The sequence below is a fragment of the Pistacia vera genome, unplaced genomic scaffold (genome assembly GCF_008641045.1).
Source record: "Pistacia vera cultivar Batoury unplaced genomic scaffold, PisVer_v2 Contig880, whole genome shotgun sequence".
NCBI classification, from domain to species: domain Eukaryota; kingdom Viridiplantae; phylum Streptophyta; class Magnoliopsida; order Sapindales; family Anacardiaceae; genus Pistacia; species Pistacia vera.
This window is the reverse complement of record NW_022196757.1, coordinates 309,312-322,597: the sequence shown is the minus strand read 5'-3', so window position 1 is coordinate 322,597 and position 13,286 is coordinate 309,312. Positions and strand designations below refer to the sequence as shown.

At 40.9% G+C, this 13,286-nt stretch overlaps 1 protein-coding gene across 1 annotated transcript; it reads left to right on the top strand.

The window, feature by feature from the left end:
• The first annotated feature begins 7,012 nt into the window (after positions 1 to 7,012).
• LOC116119332 lies at positions 7,013 to 7,444 on the top strand. The gene has a single exon (XM_031405274.1). It carries the CDS (start codon positions 7,013 to 7,015, stop codon positions 7,442 to 7,444), a length of 432 nt encoding a protein of 143 aa, XP_031261134.1.
• Positions 7,445 to 13,286: the final 5,842 nt, after the last annotated feature.

Genomic DNA, 13,286 nt, shown 5'->3' with positions numbered 1-13,286 from the left:
AAATCCACCAAAAGGAAATTAAACTGACATTGGTCAAGCATCAGCAGAAGCATGAAAAACTACAATGCCCAACTGCATGTAAATTAAAAAGAATCAGCCTGGGAATATTACTTATTCATAATCTTATTGAGATAACTCTTCCCCATCACAGATACTTCAAACAATTCTTCTGAGAAAAAAAAACTTCAAGTCTATATCAAGGTTTATGATAGTAGAACGAAAATTGTACAAAATTAAAGAAATGCAGATAAACATTGATGTGCAGTGCTATTAGAGTATGTCATACAATTCACATAATAAACATTAGTTTGTTAAGAAGACCAAAAAAGGTATATTAGTAACCTTACCACTAGTTCAGTTGATCATAAAGCTTGCACTTCAACATAGCTACTATAGGACAATCACTAAAAAGTCATCATTAGAATATTCAAGAGTACTAACTACATTCAAAGGCTGCACCTTTTCAGAGACTACATTTTTTGAGCCCCAAGTTCAATAACAAACAACCTAGTGAGTCTTTGTTAAACCTAATCCAGAAACATTGTATGGACTATCATCTGGCTCCACAATTACCTTCTATCCAGAAATTTAACACAATGTCAAACCCTAAAAGCAAGTACAATGTTGAATCATGATTTGGAAATTCGTAAATCTTTGAAAGAATAGGTTCGGAAAGATATTATTCCAACTATACCTATGAGACCTTTTATCAGGATAGGTAGCATCTTCATCATTACAGAATGTTGGCGATAGAAGATACCTCTAAGAAAAAGCAGAAAGCAAATTATCCCAAGAAATTGAATAACTTCTACAGTAGAAGCTAACATAATTTTTACAGAAACTGCCTATTTACTTGATATCAAATTTTACTTCACTAAAAACGTTTCAGGTGAAAAAAAAAAAAAAAAAAAAAAAACTGCAAGGCAAGCAATACCTTTGTAGCATTTCAAGAACATCAAAGGCTTTCGAAACAGGAGAACCTCAAACCTCAACATCATTCGTGCTTGCCTTTTCCAAGACTCTCAACACAAACCTAAAAGCAATATCATACAAATGGATCAAGTATTGTTTTTTTAAAATGCAAAAGAAGGAAATTGTCATAACGTTCATGAACAATATAAACATCAAATCGACAAGTTCAACAAGAGAAATAGTAGTAGCTATACAACTAGTGTTCACGGTGTACCAAAGTCTGCACTTCCCCATGGCTCAATCACAATAATGTTACAAGGTTCTCCTAGTTGTACTCCACAAATCATATCTCATGCTTACCTCCTCCACATATAGTCAAGCATTCAATGAGCAAACCAAATGAACCTAAGCAAAAAGAGTAGAAGAATTTAAATGATTAAGAGACAAAAAATCCCACTATGCAATACATCATATATTGCTTATCTAGCATTGTGTAAAAACTAACCAAATCCCCATATTCCAAAAGATCCAATAAAGAATCTGATGAGATCCTGACCTGCAACTTATCAATTACACTACAATCTAGTTACAGTTCCAATCCCACTCACAATCAAATCAAGCATTCCCTATATTTAATGGTAACGAAACAATACATTCAAAATACTCAGACTCTGGCTACAATAAATCCCAACTGATGATCAGTACATAAGCTTAAACTCAATACAGAAGAAAACAGAAATAAAATACTGACTACGAGGGTCAGTCACCTCCCCTATCCATCCTTACTCAACTTTTTCAATGCCCCTCTCTTTTCCCTTCTCCCCCTTTTATTCCCTCCTGGCCCTAAGTTTATTCATAACAAAATTTCTCTCTCTCCACTCTCCATAGGCCACCTGTCCCTTCCTAACAAATTCTTCTAACCTCCTAAATGTCAATTATTCCCCTGCTTCTTACTCCACTTCTTACTACGGTAAACCTTCCCCTTTGGTTGCTCATCATTACCCTCCCCAAGTAGAACCACCTTGTCCTCAAGGTGGAATAAAGGAAACTGGCTGAGAATAGTTTCAAAATCTTCCCAAGTATTTTCAAAGGAAGGTAAACCTTTCCATTGAATTAGCACCTCCCACTGCCCATTTATGAGTTTCCGTTTCTGGAGAACCGTTTCAGGTTCAAGTTGTAGAATGAGGTCTTTATTGAGGCCTGCTGGTAAAGGCTGACTATTGGCGATAGGGAACATAGCTTTTTTAAGTTGCGACACATGAAAGACATTATGAATACGTGCTGAGGATGGCAGTGCCGGCCTATATGCAACTGCCCCAATTTTTTCTGTGATGACAAATGGGCCATAAAACCGTGGACTGAGCTTCTCATTATATCGTCGGGCTAGAGACCATAATCTATATGGCTGTAACTTTAAGTACACAAATTCCCCTACCTCAAACGTAACTTCTCGGCGATGAGTATCCGCAGAAGTTTTCATGCGATGTTGGGCCTTGAGAACATGGTCTTTTAACTCATCAAGCACCTGGTTGCGCTGCTGGAGGTGCTGGTCCACTTCGTTGACAACGAAAGTGTGGTCTGAATAACGCAACACTGTTGGGGCTTCTCGGCCATAGAGAGCCTTAAAAGGACACATGCCGGTGGAGCGGTTATACGTAGTATTGAACCAAAATTCTGCCCATGGAACCTATTTTGGCCATGAACGGGGTTGACCATTGACAAAACATCTGAGATACGTTTCCAAGCAACGGTTTACAACCTCTGTCTGACCATCGGTCTGTGGTTGGTACGCCGAACTCATGTGTAATTGGGTCCCTGATTGTTTAAACAGTTCACTCCAAAAGTTACTCATGAAGACTCTATCCCGATCGGAAACAATGGTATGAGGAAACCCGTGTAGTCGAACCACCTCTTTAATAAACAAATCAACAACTATCTTGGCTGTGTAGGGGTGTTTGAGAGTTAAAAAGTGACTGTATTTAGTCAAACGATCAACTACGACCAGAATTGTATCAACCCCACTAGCTTTCCGAAGCCCCATGATGAAATCCATAGATATGTCTTCCCATACTTGGTTGGGAATCGACAGCGGCTGAAGCAAACCAGCTGGACTCATGCCATCATACTTACTTTGTTGGCAAACCGGCAAGCGGCCACAAATTCTTTGATGTCCTATTTCATTCCTTCCCAAAATACCACACTTGTTAGCCGTTTATATGTCTGGAAGAAGCCCGAATGGCCCCCGATGGGTGATGCGTGAAACTCTTGTAAAATGGTCCAGATTTTGGCAGTACCAATCTATTATGGTACAGCAGATGGTGGCCCAATAACCTGAAAGGAGGACAACTATTGGGGTCTGTCAAGAGCTGTTGTATTATGCCCCGTAACTTATCATCACCTTGAATGGCATCTTCCAAACCCTCCAGTCCCGAAAAGTAACTCACAGAAACAACATGAAGTTCTACTATGTCTGGCATCCGCAAAAGGGCATCTGCTGCCATGTTCTGAGTGCCTGGTTTATACTGAATGATGAAGTCTAAACCCAACAATTTGATAACCCATTTTGCTGATTTTCACTCAATAATTTCTGCTCAGTAGGGAAGTGAAGACTACGCTGGTCCGTCCGAATCACAAAACGCCTACCCAACAAATAATGCCGCCACTTTTGCACAGCCAGTACAATCGCCATTAATTCCCTTTCATAAACTGATTTCAACTTAGAGTTTAAAGACAAACCTTTGCTGAGAAAAGCAATCAGACGTCCGTCTTGCATCAGCACAGCCCCTAAACCACTTCCGGAAGCGTCGGTCTCCAGCACAGACTCTTGCGTAAAGTTCGACATCCGAAGAACAGGAACACTGGTCATGATTCTTTTTAATTCCTCAAAAGCCCCTTGGGCTGCTGTATTCCACACAAATGAATCTTTCTTTAATAGTGCAGTGAGTGGTAGGCCTATTTTTCCGTAATCTCGAACAAATGGATGATAATACCCCGTCAATCCCAAAAACCCTTTGAGTGCCCTGACATCTCTCGGTTCCGGCCATTTGGTGATACTCTCAATTTTAGAAGGATCAACCGAAACACCCTGAGCTGAGACCACATGCCCCAAATATTCGAACTGTGATTGCCCAAACTTACATTTTTTTCTATTGACTACCAATTGATTGTCTAAAAGGATCTGCAGAGTAAGGCTGAGGTGCTTCACATGGTTGCCCATCTCCTTACTATATATTAGTATATCATCAAAGAAAACTAGTAGAAATTTTCGTAAATACGGTTTGAACACTTCATTCATCACTGCTTGGAAAGTAGCTGGTGCATTGGTGAGGCCGAATGGCATTACCATAAACTCATAGTGGCCTTCATGTGTCCTAAAGGCAGTTTTGTGTGTATCCTAAAGTTTTACTTGGATTTGGTGATAACCGGACTTCAAATCGAGTTTGGAGAACACTGTCGCGCCTGCCAATTCATCAAATAATTCATCAATGGTTGGAATGGAAAATTTGTCCGGAATGGTCACCTGGTTAACTGCCCGATAGTCCACACAGAACCTCCACCCTCCATCCTTTTTTTTAACCAACAAAACCGGACTTGAGAAAGGACTAATGCTGGGTTTAATAATTCCGGACGCCAACATTTCCTTGACAAGTCATTCGATTTCGTTTTTCTGACAATAAGGGTACCGATACAGCCGCAGATTAGGTGGCTGAGCCCCTGGAACTAACTGAATGGCATGGTCTCTGCACCTGGCAGGTGGTAAACCCGAAAGTGGCTCAAACACTTGATTAAAAATCTGTAACACTTCCAGTATCCGATCATCCACATCCCCACTGTCATCACACTATTTTTGAATCTGACCAAACTCAATCAAACACCCTTGTCCCTCACTCCGTAAAGCCTTGATCATAGCCTTGAGCGAAACCATGGTCTTATTCAGAGATGGGTCCCCATGTAGACATACAATCTGATCGTCCAACTTAAATCTCATGATCTGCTTCCTCCAATCTGTGGTGGTTTCCCCTAACGTTTCCAACCATGCAATCCCCAGAACAACATCTGCACTGCTCATATCAAATGGAAAAAAATTCTGAATAATTGTTATCCCCTGTAGCTCCATACAAACATTTTTACATTCCCCTTCACATCTCACACTATATCCATCTCCCACTTTGACCCCAAAAGATTGAGTTCCCATCACCGAAATTTCCAATTCTGTAACCACCTTTGAACTAATTAAATTGTGGGAAGCCCCACTATCAATCAACACAATTAGTTCTTTACCTTGGATTCTTCCTTTGAGTTTTATTGTTTTTGGGCCATGAATCCCCACTACCGAGCTCATAGAAAGCTCAATTTGTTCCTGTCGTTGCTCTTTTTCAGATTCTACAGACTCCCCACCACCAATCGGGTCTGAATCATTCTCCTCTTCATCCACTAAAATGATCTGAAATTGCTTCTCACCACATTTGTGCCCAAACGAGAACTTACCGTCACATCTGAAGCAAAGCCCTTTCTCCCTTTTCCTTTGAATCTCTGCGTCAGTCATTTTTCAAAATGGGAAGTCTCTTCTCTGGAAATTATGTCGTTCATAGGGGCAAAAAGTCGATGGGTTGTAATCACGACTGGAGAACTGTGTCGATGATGAGCCTTGTACTGACGTTTCCGACGATCGTCGAATGAAGTTGGAAGATTGGTGTGATTTTGGAAGTTCAGACGCGTTAGGGATTTTTGTGTTTATGTGATTTTCGAATCTGTTCATGTCAGGAAATTTGGGGTTTGAGCTATTTTCAAATCGGGTCATGGGTCTGGGTCCATTTGAAGGTCCAAGCCCCATAATGCGTGTGGGTTTAATTGATCCCATTTGGGCCTCCTCTATTGCTTGATTCCTCTCTTCAATTCGTTGGGCCAGGTCTATTATTTGCATTAAGGTTGTGGGCTGGGCTAAACAGACTTCAGCCCTTACTTCAATTTTTAATCCATTGATAAAAGCGGCTTGTAATATCTCTTCCTTCTCCCCTACCAGCAATGCCGCAATAGCTTCAAATTGACGTCGATACTCCATAACTGAACCAGTCTGCTTCATGGCCATTAATGACTCATACGGGTTGAGCTCTTGAGACCCACTGAATCTCTTAAGTATTGCCATTTTAAACATAGCCCATGAACTTGCCGGAGCTCTGGATTCCATCCACTGGAACCAATTAATTGCTTCACCCTCCATACAGACAGCTGCTGCTGTCATTTTTCCTTCCTCATTTATTCCATTGAGGTGGAAGTAACGCTCTACTCTAAATATCCATCCGTAAGGATCTTCACCGGAGAATATCGGCATTTCCAACATCCTTCCTGTCACTTCATTACGGATTTGGTTACTGTTGCCAGACCCGTTTGCTCCATCTGTATTTTCTTCCTGATGAGACCGAAGATTTTCCGATGAACGTATCTCAGTTCTCCATGCTTCTTCCTTATCCTTTCTTCTCACCCATGATTGTATCTCAACCAAACATTCTCAAATAGTACCCATCTTAACTCCTAACTTCGTAACTTCTTTTTCCACGTTATCAATTCTAGACTCCATTCTTGTCAAGACCATACCCCAGAACTCAGTGCTCTGATACCACTGATGAGATCCTGACCTGCAACTTATCAATTACACTACAATCTAGTTACAGTTCCAATCCCACTCACAATCAAATCAAGCATTCTCTATATTTAATGGTAACGAAACAATACATTCAAAATACTCAGACTCTGCTACAATAATCCCAACTGATGATCAGTAAATAAGCTAAACTCAATACAGAAGAAAACAGAAATAAAATACTGACTTCGAGGGTCAGTCACCTCCCCTATCCATCCTTACTCAACTTTTTCAATGCCNGCGGATCGCTAGTGGCCTTGACCTCACGGGATCAGACCCCCCTTCCGTACAGGTAGATTTTTACGTCTACAAGGACCTGCTTGTATCGTGCATTTAATCAATTCAATAGACAGTGGAAACTTTCCAGCCCCTTCGTCCATGATGCTCTCTGCAACTCAGCCTTTTTCCCTTTCTTCTATGCTTTGTTACATGGTATACAGAGCCTGAGAGCAACCTCTCATGGAGGACCATCTAGAAAGTTCTGCCGATTCCTCCTCTACTCATACAGATAATTCCTCAAACACCTCCCGTACCACAGACAATTTCTCAAACACCCCTCGTGCTGTCAATATGGCTCGCTACTTGAACTTGAGTGACCCCGGTAACCCTTTTCGACTAGACAACGACAACAACCCCGTTGTGGTTCTAGTTACTGATTTACTCACCACCGATAACTACGCCACATGGTCGCATGCTATGCAACGAGCACTCCAGGCTAAGAACAAATTGGGTTTCATCACGGGTATAATCCCGCAACCATCTGACCCAACAGATCCTCTCCTTGAGCTGTGGGAGCGTTGCAACGACATGATCGTGTCATGGATCCAAAATTCGATAAATCCCTCTATCATGTCCAGCGTTGTATTCGTTGACGATGCGCGCGAAATCTAGCTGGACCTTCAGGATCGATTCTCCCAACAAAATGGCCCACGCATCTTCCAGCTTAAGAAAACCCTAGCCAGCCTTCTCCAAGATCATAACTCTGTAAGTGTCTGTTATGGTAAGCTAAAAACTCTATGGGATGAGCTTTCGATATACGACCCAATCCTTGCTTGTAATTGTGGCACCATGAAAACACTATTAGATAGACATCAACGTGACTGTGTGTTCCAATTTCTTATGGGTGTACATGATAAATACTCTAATGTTCGTGACCAAATAATGCTCCTAGATCTTTTACCCTCTGTCACCAAATTTTTTTCACTCATCCAGCAACAGGAACACCAACACCAACTTATTTCCCATTCCCCATCCCTTGACTCTATGGCCTTAGCCATCAAAAAACATTTTGTCCCATATACAAAATACTCAACTCAGTCACGACCCTCTCCAAAGAAAGAACATGCGTATTGCACCCATTGTAAAACTCCAGGCCATAGTCTTGAAACCTGTTTCAAAGCTGGAAATGCAGAGGCCCTTGTGTGCTCCCATTGCCATTTATCTGGACACACAATGGAGAAGTGTTATAAATTGCATGGCTACTAGAGGTGGGCAGGGACCGGTACCAAGCAGGCCCAGGCCTGGGCCCGTTTGGGACTGGTCCCTTGGGGACTGGTCCCAAATGGGACCAGTCACTCACGGGCCTAAGACCGGTCCCAGGCCCATGAGAAAAATTAGGACCTGGACCAGGCCTTAGGCCTGGTAGGGACTGGTCCTATGGGCCTAGGACCAGTCCCATGGGGCTTGGATAATTAATTTTCCCCCCTCAATTTTTTTTATATTTTGGGGGCAAAATAAAATTTTATGGGGGGTTTTTAGTATTTTTTAGGGGTAAAATTTATAAATTTTTTAGACCTGGAAGATTTTTTTTTTTATGAATTTTGTGAAATTTTTTTTAGCCCTCTTAATTTATATTTATTTTCAAATTAACATTGGGTTTTATGTAATTTGGCAGGGGACTATATTAAAAAAATACAAACTTTTTTGGGCCTAGGCCCGGGCCTTGGAGGAGGGCCCGAGCCCTCCTCCTTAGGCCTGGTCCCATTTTGGGACCAGGCCTCCTAAGTCTGGTCCTCTCGAGGACCGGTCCTAGGACCGGGTTTTCAAGCTGGGCTTTTGGGCCCGGTCCCAAATGCCCAGCTCTAATGGCTACCCACCAGGCCATAAACTTTTCAACAAACCCCATAACCCTGCTGTTTTTGCTACTCAGTCCATAATATCGCCTGCTTCTAACCTTGAGGAAGTTAGTCATGAAAGAGTGGGTCTAACAAGGTTCCAGTATCAATAATTAATAGCTCTACTCCAGCCAAGGGAGCCCTCTATTGCTGCTCAGCCATCTGCTAATCAGATTCAGTCTAATGTTACTTCTGCCAATCAGCCTTTCGCACATTCTCATCTCTCTAGTACCTCTTTTTGTCTCTCTACCTGCACACATAACACACTCCATTCAATTGATAGTTCTTGGATTATAGACACGGTCTGTTGCACCTCATTGTTCACCAAAATCACTGCNCTATTATGCCTTTCAACTTGTAGACCTTACTAATGGGTGGTCTATCAGAAAATCTGCTGAATGGCTTAGGCTTCATTTGGTTGGATTTTGGGAATACTGCTTTTAGTATTCCCAAAAAAGTTAAACAGTAAAATACCCAAAAACTCTTTTAATGTTTTATTATAGGGGGTGTTTTGTAAAAAAACAAACATATGAGATATTTTATTAATTTGTAAATCCTACATCGTAATACCCTCCCAATTCAACTTTTTTTAAAAAACTTTTCTCAAAAACACAAAATTGTGAACCGAACGGAGCCTTAGTTTTTTCTCTACTTCCTTGGTTTCTATTGTAGTGAATGGATCCCAGCTGTAAATTTTAAACAGTTCATCTCTTAATAGTTTCTTATAGCTTTAATTTTATTTTATTTTTCCATTTTATGAGCATTGAACATATTACCAGAATGCTACATAAAAACTCTGAGAGTGAATTTCCCAGGCCTTAATGTAGAGTTTTGTTCTATGACCTGAGCAAAGCAGAGAGGGAACTGATGCTCCTCCATTATGTTATTTAATGTAGTGAAGAAATGCCTATAACGTGCCAGTGATTGCCTTGAGAATCTTGCGAGTAAACCAAGGGATGGCAGTTTCGAATATCTGCATTGGACTCAAGGATCATGGTTAAACGACTTGGTTCTGATCCACTTTCTTTGTTAAATTCTGAAAGAATAGTTCTTTTTCTGACATTGCTGTGGACAAAGTAGAGGGATACAGTTGATTTTAATCTCTGTTTGCAATAGAAAGTTTGTCATTTTACTTGTGTGTTCTCTTAACTTAGTTGTGGGAAACTCTGTGTATTGAGAAAGGAAGAAATACAAAATGTCAAAGTAAGATACAATTTTACCTTAATTAATCCAATATGAAGATGAACACATAGTTTTGAAGAAGAAGCTCTTGTTCTTGTTCATCAACCATTACCACTGGCAAAAGATAGAACAATAGGTTTACTCACATGAACAAATAGTTTTTCTGAAGCATCTAAAATGTGCTAAAACCGAGTGACTTTTTACCCCACAACACAACACACAAAAGGCAGCCATGTCTCCCAACTTGACATCAGTGTCTTGTTGTCTAGCGAATAAAGAAGGGAACAACAATGTAAGTAAAGAATCTCATCAATCTGGCTTCAACTGAAAAGATACAAACCTTTATCTTTTCTGGGGTCGCATGCTATATCTCTTACAAAAGTTCATATGGTCTCTCATAAAAGATGAACTTTACCCAACTTTGTCACTCTCTGATATTAACTTTTCATGGATACAACATTATTGTTAGATTCCAAAACTCAATTCTAAATATTTGTGTATCCAACAATGCAGCTTTTTCATCAAATTTAAGCAACATTCTCAAACCCTTTACGTCACTTAAACGTATTCTTTCTGTTCTTCTTTAATTATTAGTGTTTGTCTTCTTCTTCTTCTTCTTTTATCAGTAACTCATCACCTATAATCATGAAAAATTGTTCACAGGGAATAAAGGGTGCTTTTGCTTTCAGGTTTCTACAATTTACCCTTCTGCATTCAATTAGCTTTATTTCATGTAAGATCGTTTTCGAGGTCCTGGCGCCCAATGTCTTTAATCTGTGTGTGAAAGCGGGAGAATAGGGGGATTGGCTTCAAATATTCAAACTGATAATTGATATTTCTATATCAGCTTAGCTACAGCCATTTTTCTTTAGTAATTTTGACAGGAGTCTAGTCAAAAAAGAAACTTGAAAATGCAGTATACTTTGTTTTTGCATTAATGTATTTTTGTGGGTTCTTGGAATTCTGTAGTGTGGCACTATCGATGTTAGATTTGTTTTTCATCTTCTTTCGTTTTCACATTAATCTGCAGTTGGTAGCAGTTACTTTACAGTTTCGATAACCTGCCAAACTGGAGAGAACAGGATCAACTATCCTGTAGATTCTTACCTACAATAAGCTTCTTAATTTCCTTTTTAATCAGTAAAATTCCAAGTAAGATTCTTTTCCTTGTCGATTTCCTTCATTTCCTCATTAGTCTTTGATTTGTTCCTGACCTGCAACTTAATGAAACACACTACAATCTAGATACAGACCCAATCCCAACACAATAAACACAAGGAATCTCTATATTAATGGCAGCAAACAGTACATCCGAAATATGACATCCAGACTCTGTTCAATCAACAATCAACAATTGAGAATCCAGCAAATAAAGCTAAGAACAAAAGATAAACAAAATGATAAGACTGAACTTCGAGGGTCAGTCACCTCCCTTCCCAATCCTTAACTACTTTCTCAATGCCTCTCCCTTTTCCCTTCCCCCCCTTTTATTCCCTCCTGGCCCTAAGTTTAGTCATAACAGAATTTCTCTCTCTCCACTCTCCATAGGCCACCTGTCCCTTCCTAACAAATCTTTTAACCTCCGAAATGTCTCTTATTCCCCTGCTTCTTACTCCACTTCTTCCTACGGTAAACCTTCCCCTTTGGTTACTCATCATTACCCTCCCCAAGTAGAACCACCTTGTCCTCAAGGTGTAATTAAGGAAACTGGCTGAGAATAGTTTCTAAATCTTCCCAAGTATTTTCAAAGGAAGGTAAACCTTTCCATTGAATTAGCACCTCCCACTGCCCATTTATGAGTTTCCTTTTCTGGAGAACCGTTTCAGGTTCAAGTTGTAGAATGAAGTCTTCATTGAGGCCTGCTGGTAAAGGCTGACTGTTGGCGATAGGGAACATAGCTTTTTTTAAGTTGCGACACATGGAAGATATTATGAATACGTGCTGAGGATGGCAGTGCCAGCCTATATGCGATTGCCCCAATTTTTTCTGTGATGACAAATGGGCCATAAAACCGTGGACTGAGCTTCTCATTATATCGACGGGCTAGGGACCGTAATCTATATGGCTGTAACTTTAAGTACACAGATTCCCCTATCTCAAATGTAACTTCTCGGCGATGAGTATCCGCAGAAGTTTTCATGCGATGTTGGGCCTTGAGAAGATGGTCTTTTAACCCATCAAGCACCTGGTTACGCTGCTGGAGTTGCTGGTCCACTTCGTTGACAACGGAAGTGTGGTCTGAATAACGCAACACTGTTGGGGCTTCTCGGCCATAGAGAGCCTTAAAAGGGCACATGCCGGTGGAGCGGTTATACGTAGTATTGAACCAAAATTCTGCCCATGGAACCCATTTTGGCCATGAACGGGGTTGACCATTGACAAAACATCTGAGATACGTTTCCAGACAACGGTTTACAACCTCTGTCTGACCATCGGTCTGTGGGTGGTACGCCGAAGTCATGTGTAATTGGGTCCCTGATTGTTTAAACAGTTCACCCCAAAAGTTACTCATGAAGACTCTATCCCGATCGAAAACAATGGTACGAGGAAACCCGTGTAGTCGAACCACCTCTTTAATAAATAAATCAGCAACTATCTTGGCTGTGTAGGGGTGTTTGAGAGTTAAAAAGTGACTATATTTAGTCAAACGATCAACTACGACCAGAATTGTATCAACCCCATTAGCTTTCGGAAGCCCCATGATGAAATCCATAGATATGTCTTCCCATACTTGGTTGGGAATCGGCAGCGGCTGAAGCAAACTTGCTGGACTCATGCCATCATACTTACTTTGTTGGCAAACCGGGCAAGCGGCCACAAATTCTTTGATGTCTTGTTTCATTCCTTCCCAAAATACCACACTTGTTAGCCGTTTATATGTCCGGAAGAAGCCCGAATGGCCCCCGATGGGTGATGCGTGAAACTCTTGTAATATTTTCTGGATGTGAGGTCCAGATTTCGGCAGTACCAATCTGTTATGGTACAGCAGATGGTGGCCCAGTAACCTGAAAGGGGGACGACTATTGGGGTCTGTCAAGAGCTGTTGTATTATGCCCCGTAACTTATCATTACCTTGAATGGCATCTTCCAAACCCTCCAGTCCTGAAAAGTAACTCACAGAAACAGCATGAAGTTCTACCGTGTCTGGCATTCGCGAAAGGGCATCTGCTGCCTTGTTCTGCGCGCCTGGTTTATATTGAATGATGAAGTCTAACCCCAACAATTTGATAACCCATTTTTGCTGATTTTCACTCAATAATTTTTGCTCAGTAAGGAAGTGAAGACTACGCTGGTCCGTCTGAATCACAAAACGCCTACCCAACAAATAATGTCGCCACTTTTGCACAGCCAGTACAATCGCCATTAATTCCCTTTCATAAACGGATTTCAACTTAGAGTTTAAAGACAAACCTTTGTTTAGAAAAGCAATCGGACGT